Raw genomic sequence first — 13,944 nt, forward strand, 5'->3', positions numbered from 1 at the left:
AACTCCCCGAAAATCGGGAGCCTCATAGAAATTCCGGGAGAATAGGCAAGTATGACTAAAATAAAACAAGATATTACCAGACCTAGGAAAGAGGGCCGTGGTCGCACACTTTTTTTTGTTACATGTTTTTTTTAATATTATTTTGGTGAGTGTCTCTTCAATTTAAAGTTTTTTAAATTATGTCTATGACCCCCCCACCCTCAAGAAACCAATCTACATCCGGCCCTGGTGTGGAGTTTGTATGTTCTCCCCGACTTTATGTGAATTTTTACTGTGGGCTTAAGTTTACTCCCACATTCCAAACAAACATTAGTAGGTTCATTGGCTTCTGACAAAATAGTGTGTGTTTGTGTGGCAAGGAGTTTTGATTATAAGGCTCAATGGGGGAGGAGCTGGTGTGAATGATTCAGTATCAATATTCTCTGGAAAGAGCTGCATATTATAATATAAAAACAAAAAATAAATAATAATAATATATTTATGTATTTTCTTATTTTAACTTGTCTTACATGTACCAATGTATGCAAAATTTACTTACGAGATTGCTTTATCTTTCTTACAGTATTCCGTGTTACCCAATCCTTTGTCTCTAACAGGCAATAGTGTTTATCATTATCTTCCTTGGATACAACAAAAACTGCTTTGTGGATACAATGAGCTCCAATGTACATAGCAGAGCTAGGCTATGCCATGTTCAAGGGCAACAAAAATCAACAACTTTGATATAAAGGCTCTGGTGCTGCAGATGTGGTGCACTGGGGCCCATGGAGATATTGGTGCCGGTACACAAGGAACTAGCGAGCTGTGGGCCCCGGGTCCCTCCACTCGGCTTCTCTGCACCAGGCCCACAGCTCGCTCGTTCCGCCTCTGAAAGCAATGTATTTAGTAAAAGCAACGAAGGACATGTACTATACCTTTAAACTTAAACACTTCAGTAATTTCAGGTCAGTCATTTAGTTCTGTTACACATAAGTATTTATATATATAGTAATGCCTAATAGCTTTTTCAATAATTTGCCCCCTCTGCAAATATGTTTTTTGTTATTACTACAAAGTATTTTCAATCAAATAAAATTGTATGACTATTAGTTACAGAATTTCAGCTGCTTAGGTTTTAACATTTTTATTTGATTCGCTATTTTACTGGAAACGTTACACAATTCCTCTAAGATGAATTAAATCCTTTGATGGTGAGACTTTGCCGGATATTGCTGTTTTCTCATTAGCCTGTGCACCAGAAATATTGGAGGTTGTTCGTGGTAATCCTGTTATAACCATGGTCAGTCTGTGATTGCTGCAATGTCATTTAGGACAGTTTAATGTGGGTAACAAGTACAAAGCCGAAGCCTAACTATAAATAAGATGTATTAGGTCTGATTTAGAGATAGAAGCAATCGTAGCTAAAGGGTGAGATTTGCCCATGGACAAACCATGTTGCGATGCAATGCGGTGCAAGTATTGGCGGGACTAGCAATGGCAGGGGTGCAGCTGTTATGGAGCCTGGAGCTGGAGGGGGTAGAGTGCCATAGGTGAGGGGGGGAGGGGACAGGGAGGGATGTTCAGGACCCAGAATGACTTCTCAGCATGCGAGGGCCCTGCAAAGTGAAACCACATTGGAGCCTGTATCTGACACCCTCACATGCTCAGAAGCGCATAGTGTGGGGCCTCCTGGACCAGAATTGCTGCACCCCACGCCCCAAAAAATAAATAAATTGGAAAGTAAATGTCCTAAATTGGGAACCAGGCTGCAGCTGTAAGATGCAGTCCCTAACTTGGACTCCCTTATATGCCTGACACATGGGTCTGGGCCATAGTTGCCTAATCTCCCGGAATTTCCGTGAGATTCACAAAATTTTGGACAATATCCCGGGTCCAGCTTACCTCGTTTGTGAAGTGAGTGGGGGCAGGGCTAAATGCGTCATCCTGGCCTGCCCCCACCCACCGATAGGCTGAAATGGACAAAGATTGACAGGTTCGTGGTCTAATGGGGTGATTCATGTGGTCACGCTCCCAGGATGGAGCCCCCTCCCGGACAGCTGGCTGCAATAGTTGGTAAGTATGGTCTGGCCAGTTTAATCATTGACGTTGCTCCCAGCTAAAAATAAATAAATAATAAGAATAATTTTGTACTTAGGCCTAAGATTCCCAAATATCTGAAGCTAAACTGTATTACTGTAATGGTCATCCTGTCGTGGTTTAACTGGAAGAGTATTTCATAATAATTACAAAAAAAAAAAAGCTATTCAGCAATCAGAGAATCAGTCTGCGCATTTCTTCACAGCATCAATGGGAGACTTTTATGTAAACACACACACATGCACAAACACACATACACACGCACCCACACACATATACACACACACACATACATACATACATACATACATACATACATACATACATACATGCACACACATACACAAACACACACACGCGCGCACATATACACACACACACATACATACATACATACATACATACATGCACACACATACACAAACACACACACGCGCGCACATATACACACACAGACAGAGACAGACTAGGGTCAATTTGATAACAACCAAGTAACCTACCGGTATGTTTTTGGAGTGTGGGAGGAAACCGAAGCACTCGGAGGAAACCCACGCAAACATGGGGAGAACATACAAACTTCACACAGATAAGGCCATGGTCGGGAATTGAACTCATGACCCCAGTGCTGTGAGGCAGAAGTAACCACTAAGCCATCGTGCTGCCCCAAATAATTTTAGATCCACCCCATTCCTAGAAATAAACATTTCAGCTGCTTTCCTAAACACCTGCAATCTTCTCCGTAAATGCCTATTCGGGAAATGGACAAATGGTAATTGTGTAAGTTACACTGCAAGGTTAAATATGTCAACGGAACTCGGATGTAAGTGAAAAGTCTTACAAGGAAATAGAATGTAAATATATGTGATGATTTCTAAATTATATTCCTACTCTGTTTGAATTGATGCATTCACTACAATAGAAATCAGCAGGGAACCAGCACTACTGTTAGTTTTTCTTTCTGTAGACGGTATTGCAGCTGTCTGGAAAACCATTAACCTTTTGTGCTCAAGAAAAGCTGATAAATTAATGTTCACTCTTACCTGCAAAACCTTATACACAGTAATCATCATTTATTTATATAGCACCAGCAATTCTGCAGCGCTGTACAGAGAATATTTGTCACTCAACACCAGCCTCTGCCTCATTGGAGCTTACAGTCTGAAGTTCCTAACACACACAGACTAAGGTTACTTTTGTCAGCTGCCAGAGGAAACCCATACAAACATGGGAAGAACATATAAACTCCACACAAATAAAGCCCTAGAATCAAACTCATGACCCCAGACCTGTGAGGAAGAAGTGCTAACCACTTAGCCACCGTGCTCAGTGGTTAGTGATAGTGGTTAGTGACGTTAAGGTGTGTTCTTAAAGCATACTTGGCAACTTTTTACTATACAATATACATTTCGGCCTATTATAGCAGGGGGTGGGGCCAGGATGACGCGGTTAGCCCCGCCCCATCTACTTCACCAACAAAGTGGGCAGGATTCTGGAGGTTTGCCTGCTCTCCTGGGAGTCCGAAAATCTGGGAGTCTCCTGGAATGTCCAGGAGGCAACTATGTCTTAAAGCCTATTGAGCATGTTTTGAATGCGTTAGTGAATGGACCTGTATGCCAGGGCCGTAACGAAGGTGGTGCGGGCGGTACCGTCACCCAGGGCGCAAAGCCAAGTGGGCGCAGCAGCCGCCTGCTACCTGCCTTCATACTTTCAGCTCTTAAGTTCCACTTAAGGGCTGAAGAAGAGAGAGAGGGAGAGATTAACTTACCAGAGTTTGATGCTTGTCCTTAACTTCTGCCGTGGAACGCAAGTTTGCGTTCCAAATGCCGAGCTTCCTGTCAGTGGAACGCACATGCGTTCCACGGCGGAAGTTAAGGACAAGCATCAAACTCTGGTAAGTTAATCTCTCTCTCTCCTCCCCCTTCCTAGATGGGGGCGCCGGTGCCCTGTCTCGCCCAGGGCACCAAAAATGTATAGTTACGCCACTGCTGTATGCACACACTTTTTGACATCAATGTTTCCATTGCAGGCAGTGTTCTGAAGCGTTAACCTGCAATACAGTACACTGCAGCATTATAGACTGCTCATTAAGTACGTGGTACACAGTAATGCAGGGAAGGTTTGGGAAGAGTAATGAGTGTGATACTAGCGCCCTGTTGAAGGGAAGGCAAACTACAAGGTTTCGTTTTTCATATGCTTTTAATTAGCGCTATTTTCAACGTCCATGTGTAGGAGCAAGCAGAAAAACGACTGACAATGTTTGAGTGTCATTTTATTAATTGGGGGTCAAAATAAAAATGTGTGTTACCAATGCAGAACTACCTATGTTGCCCTCTAGTGAGGGCGGTAGGGTCTGTTTTGTACACTCTCTACACCCATAGTTATGTGTGATTGATTAGGAAGCTGTGCTGAATTTGATATTGGGTCTCTATCATAATGATGGTATTTTGAATACTGAATAGAACAGTGGCTTTGTTCTCTCTTTTTAATACTTTTTTTTTTCTTATGCCATACACAGGATTTCTGTGTCACTGAGCAAGTGCACCGAGACCTGCCCAATCTCCTCTCTACCTTTCTGCATTTAGGGCACAATTAGAGGGGAGATGAGAGGCGCCAAACCTCGGTGACAAGTCTCTCGGAGCAGCAAAAAGCATCCGCAGTCCTGGTAATTGGTTTGCAGAAATGTTAGGGAGCCGCGTTCTGTGACATGTGCCATTTATATTGACTTCTGAAGCGATTCAGCTAATGGCGGAAGCAATGTCTTAAAGGTGCAGCTCACAACTTATACAGTCAACTGACATGAAACCGAAGACGATTCCTAGCTATAGGCAGCAGAGATTTATGCCATCAATCTTACAAAAATAAAAGGTTACCCTTCACATGATGTCCGCTCTTCATTCATTTAGGTAACAGGCTGACATAAACCTGTAGAAGCGCTATATAAGTCATTTACCTATCTCAGTGGCGTAAACCAGACACATGCCTGGTAGCTATGACTAACTTATTGTGGGCTCAATTTATTGATTAGTGTTAATCGGGGCTTTAACATCAATAAAAGTTGGCCACACACTGCTGATCCTGCTGCGCGATCAGAGTGCTGAATGAGTGGGGCGATGCCCAAATTCAGAATACATGGAGGTGGCCAAGTTGGATGAGACCCATCATTTTTGGGGCCTGTTATGGAGATCAGAAGATGACAGCACACACTGGCCAATAGCAGTCATCTTATGGCAACGTGCCCTATAATGATCCCATTATTATAATAATTGCCCGATATGACTGTAGGTAGTGCAGCATGTGTACACAGCTTAACTGAGCTCAGGTTAAGCCAGTCATAAAGACATCAGTATTGTACAGTTGTGACCACAAGTGTCGGGGAGGCAGAAGAGGGAACAAGCCGGACTGGAGTTTAAATGGCATATAATGTGATTCTACTGGTTCTTATATCCCTTCATAGCATTGCTGATGGGCTGGCTGGCATCTGCCCCCTGGGCCGGACCCATAGTGGGCTACCTTGGCCTGGGCCACCTGCATTTTTTTTCAAATAGGCTGCCGAGTCGAGTCTTTGCCCCCCAGCCCTCCCCTGATTGCTGAGATGCTCAGGGTAGAGCGATTAATTTACGCCTGCTCACTGTATGGTCTGTTTAACTTTTCCTCTGTCTATCTCTTCTTTTTATTCTATTAACACTTATTTTTCCCCTAAGTCTCTCCACCCATAGGTCTTTTCTTTCATCCCTTTCTTTGCAGCTGCTTCTTATGGCCTCAATCCCCCCATGTGCAGCCTCTGCAAACGCTGGTCCCACATGCACAGCGTAAGGAGCGTGACTTCACTGACCAATAGGGAGCTATAGGGCAGTGCTTTCACTCTCACCAATCCACAATCCGGCTCTGATGGGGCCACAAATGGGCCACCCCCACATAATCACCAGTGCTGGGCCCTAGTGGAGACCCGGGAACTTTGTACGTATATCCCCCCCATCTCGGCACCACTGGTTCTCTCACTCCTGCCACTTCTACCCCTCACTTCCTACTCATTCTCCTCACTTCCTCTTCCCTGTTGTCCTTCATTCCCTGCTGTCTGTCTGTTGCTGGGCCCTTGTATTGTACCACCTCTTGCAGCTGCACCCAGAGTACAGGATCCAGGAGACAATGTTTGGATATTTACCATGGCAAAGTGCATTCCGTGAGCTTTGCTCCATGTTTTATTGGTCCTTACGCAGTTTCTGAACAAAGTTTTGCTGTATCACTTCTTCTCAAAAGTCATATCCATACAGGTACATATTAGATACATGCTTCCATCTATTTAGATGCTCCCAGTGACTGGTGATCACGTGTTCAGGCTCATGCCTCTACCATCAGATACTGAGCAGTAGTTTGTGTCAGCCCTTGTTGTGCTTGTGCATTATACTCTCTGACCTGGTTAGTTGTTGACCTTGATTGTTTGCTTCGTACCTGACCTTGGCCTATTAGACTGTTCCTGAACCTTTTCTGCCTGTCCTACGCCTGTATATTGACTATGATAACCATCTTGACCGGTGGCTACTCCACAATCAATCAATCCTCCCCGGAGGGATCCCTGGTGAGGACTGGAGTTTCCATTAAGCTCTGTACCTCAGATCTAGCCTGCATCAATCACTATCAGCATAATGGGTTGCTAACCAAGACAACTCTTTAAACGTTTCTCCCAAAAATTAAATTTAGCGTCAAAAAGTATTAGTGAGTGGCGTCATCAATGCAGCAGTGTAGGGTGCACACCTGAATATAGGGGGGCACCTCAAAACGTGTTTCATTTTCTGTGCTTGCATTAATAAATATACCCCTCATGGGGATAGATAACTGACACAAACCTATGTTCAGACTTTGAACAACATGTGGATTTTTTAGGGGGGGGAGGCTGTTCTTGGCTAACACCAGGCACACAGAGAGTTAACGTTGTGTTCCATTTATAACTTTTAAAGCTCTATAGCTTGCCCACAGTGGAGTAGCAACAGCTGCCAATTTGCCAGCAACACCACCGGGGGCCCCAGGAGTAACCCATGGATAGGTAGATGTGTTGGTACAAGGGATGCGGAGCTGGCGGAGGAGCTCCAGCTCAGATTTTGCACGCAGGATGCTTGAGCAAATCCACCGTTTGTCCTCCAGAGAAAACATATTGTTATTGATAAACTGCTCAAGCAAGTAGATTCTAGTACATGAAAAATAATTGAAGTTTTTCACTGGTGTATGTCACCTTGATTGTTTAGCTTTACTAGTTTTTACCCAACTGTCTCCAAAGACGAACAATTTGTCACCAAACACTAGCCGTTTGGTTTGTGCCAAGAGTGAAGAGATTATACAAGAGATACTTAGCGCATATGTGGGCACAGTAAAGGGTTCTAAACACAGCTGTAAACCAAACACAGATAACAACAGCCGGGGAAGGTAAACACTTCCCCTTAATCCAACAAAAATGTGGGGACTTGAAAATTGTGTCTGGTTCATTACATTTGCCCTTCCCTCCAGCAAAGAATCGATTTTCCTCTCCTCCCTCACACACAATGGAAGGTACCCAAGCACATACTCTGATACTGGTGTATTCAAGTTTGTTAACCGTTCGCTTCCCAATAATGCCTTCATTGCACAATCCTCTGATGTAAAAATCCAGTCATATGGATTTACAAGTCAAATAGTGTTGTTTTATTTATGGACAAAGCAGGATAAGGCTGTTATGAAATATAATACAAAATAATATAAGCATATACCTAACAACTGTCCTGATATATGTGAGACAGTCCCGATTTGATTGGACTTCCTGGCCAATTAGGGCTTTAATTCGGATTTTAGGACAGCTGGGAGATGGGTCCCACTAACACATGCTTCCCAATGGTCCAGATTTTGGCGGGACATCCCAATTCGCGGACTGCAAATTGCAAAGGTGAACGTGGAACGTGAGTGGAGTTTTTTTTCTAAGTTGTCAATTTGTGGGTGGAGTATTGACAGAACAGGACAGCATTGTGGCTTAGTGATTAGTACTTCTGCCTCACAGTACTGGGGTCATGAGTTTGATTCCCACCCATGGTCTTATCTGTGTGGTGTTTGTATGCTCTCCCCGTGATTGCGTGGGTTGCCTCCGGGTGCTCCAGTTTCCTCCCACAAGCAAAAAACATACTAGTAGATTAATAGGCTGCTATTAGATTGACCCTAGTCTGTGTGTGTGTATGTCAGGGAATTTAGACTGTAAGCTCCAATGGGACAGGGACTGATGTGAGTGAGTTCTCTGTACAGCGCTGCGGAATTAATGGCGCTATATAGATAAATGATGATGGCTTATTTTGTTTCTTTGCATTCGGAATTCTAAATATTGGAAGGTATGCACTAACAGGTTTTGTGCACACGTGATGCATGGGGGGTGTGGCACTGAAAGTGTCTTTTTAGGCGAGGGGGACCGGACAAGGGAAAGCTCAGCGCTTCAGAAGCCCTGGGAACGGCGGGGCACACCCCAACATGATGAGAAAGATAACAGGTAAATTATTGCTGCTGCCCCATTTCATTTTTCATACACACTGTCACAGTTACTTATAAGAATGCTGAAATGATGGTACAAGAGAGTTTCCATGAGTAGAATTGTTTATAATGCACAGTTTTGTGTGAGAAATATCGCCAAATTTAATTATATTGGATTTTTGTGGACCCTTGCATGTGAAGTCTGAGGTCTGGCTAAAAAGCCAAGAACTTTGCATGCGCACACGAATTAAAACATTGCATGCAAAAGAAGGTCACGTGACTATCTAGATAGTTGATTGGCTACTTCAGGGCGGACACAGGGACAGTCTAAAGGTATTTGGACTCGTGAAACTTCCATTTTGTAATTCAGTTATTAATAAGCAATTCATAAACAAATAAAATAATTGGATTTTTTTAAATTAATTTATTTAATCATTGGTTTTGCATAACAATAAATCTACTTAATATATCATTTACTTTTGTAAAATTGTATGTATATACAGTTGTTGGTATTTATTATTAAAAAATAATACTTGTGATTAATAATTCATTACATTCATAATAAACAATAAACTAATTTAAAAATAAGAAATAAATTAATCCATTATAATAAATTTTCAATATATTATTTTTAAATAAATATTCTTAAATAAATCATTAATAATTAGGCAAATACATTTGAAGAAAGAATAATTAAAATAATAAATGTATATGTATGTCTATATGTATGTCTATACAATTGTATGAATTTATTTTATTAATAAGCCTAAATATATTCAGGCATTCAAACACTGTATTGATATATGGGTTATAGTGGGTTCAAAGCACACTTTAGCTTGAATCCCAGTGGTTCATAATCTCCTTGCCAGCCTAAGATTCTGCATTTAGAATTCTGCACAATCAAGCAGAATCCGGGCACCTTGGCAGTCCCCTCGTCTCTTTGAGTAACTTGACCCCTTGTCCTGAACATAGGATAGCTGGAAGGAATAACCAGGGCCAGCAACAGACAAAGTGGGGAAACTTTATTATAGGTGAAAATACACATCTATACACTGTGGGCCTGAGTCATTAAGGAGAGCAAAGTATAAAAAAGGAGTAACTTTGCACCTGGGCAAAACCATGTTGCATTGGAGCGGGGAGGTAAATTTAAAATGTGGTGACAGATTTATAGTTGGGATAGGGCATGTCCTAGATCCACTTTATATTTCAGTGTAAAAATAAAGCTATCAAGTATTTATGTGCTAGATGAAAAAACAGCCAATATTTATCTTATCTGCAAAATAATAAACTAATTTGCACCCCTTGCATTGTAACATGGTTTGTCCCGGAGAACATTTACTCCTTTCTTGCATTACTTTCGTCAATGACTCAGGTCCACAGTGTTTTGCAGATATAGAGCACTTCGGGGCTTATGGTAACCCTGAACCATGTATCCAGGTAAGTGCCCTGTGACAAATTTCAAAGGGCAATACTTCTTCCTCAAGGATCAGATGCATATACTGACCATCTCAGTTGTTGTGCTTGAGATGATTAATGTGTGCCTCTGATGCTGAGGAAGAAACGTTGCACTTCAAGGGGTATATTTACTAAACTGCGGGTTTGAAAAAGTGGAGATGTTGCCTATAGCAACCAATCAGATTCTAACTTTCATTCATTTAGTGCATTCTACAAAATGACAGCTGGAATCTGATTGGTTGCTATAGGCAACATCTCCACTTTTTCAAACCCGCAGTTTAGTAAATATACCCTTAAAACTAATCGCAGGGCGCATACTTTGGATAAAATCACTTGTTTTCTACAATTTAATAAGGGCAGTGTAAGCAAAGATAAGCTAAGAAATTAGAACTTTAGAAATTTAAAATGTGTGTATAGTATACATTAGACATGGTAGACACAACACAGAAATATCCTTCATTTAGAAGACCCCAAGCCCCAAGCAATCCAGACAATAGATCAAATAGCTGTGTGTATTATTATTTTGTTTTGGTTTACATAAGTCAAGTTGCAAACAATGTATGAATAGCTATGTCAATTAATTATAGGGGGCAGGAAAAGTGTAAATTCTAATTACATTTAAATATTTGTTGAACTAATCAGTGTAACGAGTGGTCACCAACCTGTCACCAACCTGGTGACTTTGACCTTTAATAACTTGCACGTGAGTGCACACTCACTGTCTCCTGCAACTATGAGAAATGATCACAATATTACTTCTGACAGTCAATGTGATTTTTGCATGTGATTAATCACAAGTATTTAGAGCTGGGCTACACAAGCAATTTTAATGTAGTTACCAGTCTAGGGATTAGAGGTCATGTATTGTGTGCTGGTTATAGAGATCTACAATATACTGGACACTTGGATCTTTGTAATGTGTTGGTAACTGCGGATCTATAATATACTGGACTATACAGTATACGGAGTACAGAGGTATATAATATGCAAGACGTGGGGCTGTATAATATGCTTGATATTGTTCTATATAATAACAATAATTTTATTCTATGTAATATGCAGCACATGGGGGCAGTATGATATACTGCTCATATATTATGCTTGAAATTGGTCTATATAACATGCTGGACATTAGGGCTGTGTAAATATAATTTTTCAGAGGGGCTAAAAGGTATGCTGTGCATAGGGCGCTATATAAATGCTAGACATTGGGGATGTGTAATATGCAATCACTGGAGGTGTACAGTATGCTGCACATGGTGAGAATAATGGCTGATGCAAAAGCCAGATCCCTTTGTACAGTGGAAATGGCTACAAACCCCTCTAAACAGCAAAGAAAGCCCTTAGAAAGGCTCCTTCTCCACTTTCTGTCTCATGTAAATTATGTTCTCTCTTTCTCAAGTCAATAATCTCGCTCTACAAATTAAAGTGTTAGGGGCATATTCAATTGGTCGCGTTACTGCCGAAAGTAACGTGGCCTGTGCACTATTACCGGTAATAGTGCACATAATTACAGTTAGTACGGTAGTTTTAACCCTGATTTCTGGGTTAATCAGGGTTAAAATGACCGTATTAACGGTAATATCATTAACCCCACGTTGAACGCGGCCGAATTGAATATGCTCATTATAATTACACTTTGACACAAACCCCGGTGTATATCGGTGCATCTATGCCATACACAGCAAGGAAAACTCTCGCTCAATCCAACTAGTCCCATCGACTGGCGCACGTCTGTTCCTCTGCAAACGTTACATGTCCCTAGTCCTATGCAATTTGGAGGAATTTTAGATGCAGTTGCACAAAAAATAATTATACTAATTAATGTATTGTTTATGGTTACATGTTTACAGCTGCATTGATCATGTGATGCTTAGATATCATAAAAAAAACAGGTGGATCTAAGGATTTGGTACTGCACTACAGCCTGGGTATCCACATTGGCCAGGTTGGGGTATCTAGAAAGGTGGATTAGGCCCAAATGGACAGAGCACTTTATATAATATCCAGACTTTGCATGTCTTGTGATTGTAAGTACAGGCTTAATATGAATCTATATTCATTATTTTCCCAACATTGGGAAATTGGGACAAATTAACCCGTGACCTCACTCTGGCAAAACTACACTTTGATCCACCCATGTCAAATTAGTGGTGTTGACACGTGTGCTCAACTGATGTCTCAGGTCAATCAAAGTCACTACTTGTGGCAACCATTTTGAATTCTGATTACCTGCTGAAGAGGAACTATGAATAATTTTTATTTCTTCACTTCACCAGGTAGCAGAACTGACCTCTAGACTCCACAGCTCCTGTGATACCTATTTGTTTGATTATCCAAGGATCACTGAAGTTGGTGGAGTCACAAATTCATACAATTGGACAGGTGAAATCAACAATGGTTCTCTATTGACAGCAGCACCTGTCCAATTGGAGTCATCTATCTAGCTAGACAGGATCTAACTTAAAGGGACTTAAGGCAGAGATGTATGAAGAACTAAAGTTAACCTGTCAAATACTTACAATGGAGGCAGACATTTTGTAAGCTGACCTAATTCTTGAGAATGCATCCTATCATTTCTCTAGGAACCAGTGACATCACTGAGGCTGAGGCACTGGTTCCTAGTGGACTGACAGGCTGCCTGCTCATGAACAGTGATTATTAGAGACTATATTGTGATGCAGGCAGCACCAAAAAGGTCGTCCCAGGGTAAGCTGAGAACATCACATGATCATCTCACATTCTATCCTAGGATGACCTCTTTATCCTGATAGGCCAAACTGCTGCCGAGACCCCCAGTTTCATCATTATCAATCCTGCAATATGGCTGGGGAGGCTTCTTTCCCCTAAAAGACTTTGTAACCTTCTCCAGAAGGTCAACATTAATTAAAGTGCAAGACACAAATGGAGGCACTTTGCACCTCATGCCTCAATATTATCACTATTTCCTAGTCCATTGATAGGCTGTAATCTCTTAGATAGCTTAGATATCAGTTTGACTCACAAAATGTGTGGGGGCAATGGGCACACATTAAAAACATTGTTGTATACCAAAAAAAAGATGGTGATAATTGTAATTAATTAACACAGATGAATAAACCATTTTATACCAGTTTTACTGTTAATGAGCTATAGATAAAGTATAATAAATATATTAAAAGGGAAATATACAAAAGGAATTGGATTACAAAGTCATATTTTCTGTCCTAACCCTTTAAACCCCAAGATGGTCCTACTCTTGTCCTGTGTATTGTCCTGTGTGCTGCTCTCCTAAGTTTGCACCGGAATAAGACATAAAACACTCATATCAGAAGAAAGAGTTAAGTAGTTTACTTCTGTATTGTGTTTTTCTGCATTAATGCTTTACTGAGTTTTATGTCCCAATATTTACTTGGGCACAGTTGTTGCTTTTGTGTAACCAGTTATCTCTCTCCCACAGGAGCCTTCCGAGGAATGTGCAAGAAAATTGATCATTTTCCGGAGGACGCAGATTACGAGCAGGACACTGCGGAGTATTTACTGCGTAAGGACTTTTACCTCAAGTGATTACCCTGTCTGCTCTTCAGCCTCTATACAGTCCAGCCTGGCTATTCAAAGATGCCTAATACATCCTCAGCAAATTTCACTTTGACAGGAGAGTGGCAGTGGAGGGACCGAAGGGAGAAAGGGAGGGGGAGATACAGTCAGACCCAAACATTTTTATCTAGGCACAGTTACAAAGGACACCAGTCTGTCAGTGACAAGTGCCCGTGACTGAGAATTCTATTTACAAACGGCGTACTGCGGAAGTCTAACAGAAAAATAGACTTAGTTTTATGTAAAGGCGGCCTATATCCAGATGATAGGTTTAGCCTATAGATCACTTTATATGTAAATTCAAATGTATATGTAAATGATTACATTCAATGAACTAAATACACTCAATAGTATTTA

General features: G+C 41.3%; 1 protein-coding gene across 1 annotated transcript in view; it reads left to right on the forward strand.

The window, feature by feature from the left end:
• Window positions 1-13,944, forward strand: part of CACNG3 (calcium voltage-gated channel auxiliary subunit gamma 3) — a 70,616-nt gene that overhangs the window by 43,415 nt on the left and 13,257 nt on the right. The window contains exon 2 of the mRNA XM_075179348.1: window positions 13,451-13,534. Coding sequence (XP_075035449.1) covers window positions 13,451-13,534 — 84 coding nt within the window. The remainder of the gene's footprint in view (window positions 1-13,450; window positions 13,535-13,944) is intronic.

Source organism: Mixophyes fleayi, chromosome 7 (assembly GCF_038048845.1).
Source record: "Mixophyes fleayi isolate aMixFle1 chromosome 7, aMixFle1.hap1, whole genome shotgun sequence".
NCBI lineage: Eukaryota > Metazoa > Chordata > Amphibia > Anura > Limnodynastidae > Mixophyes > Mixophyes fleayi.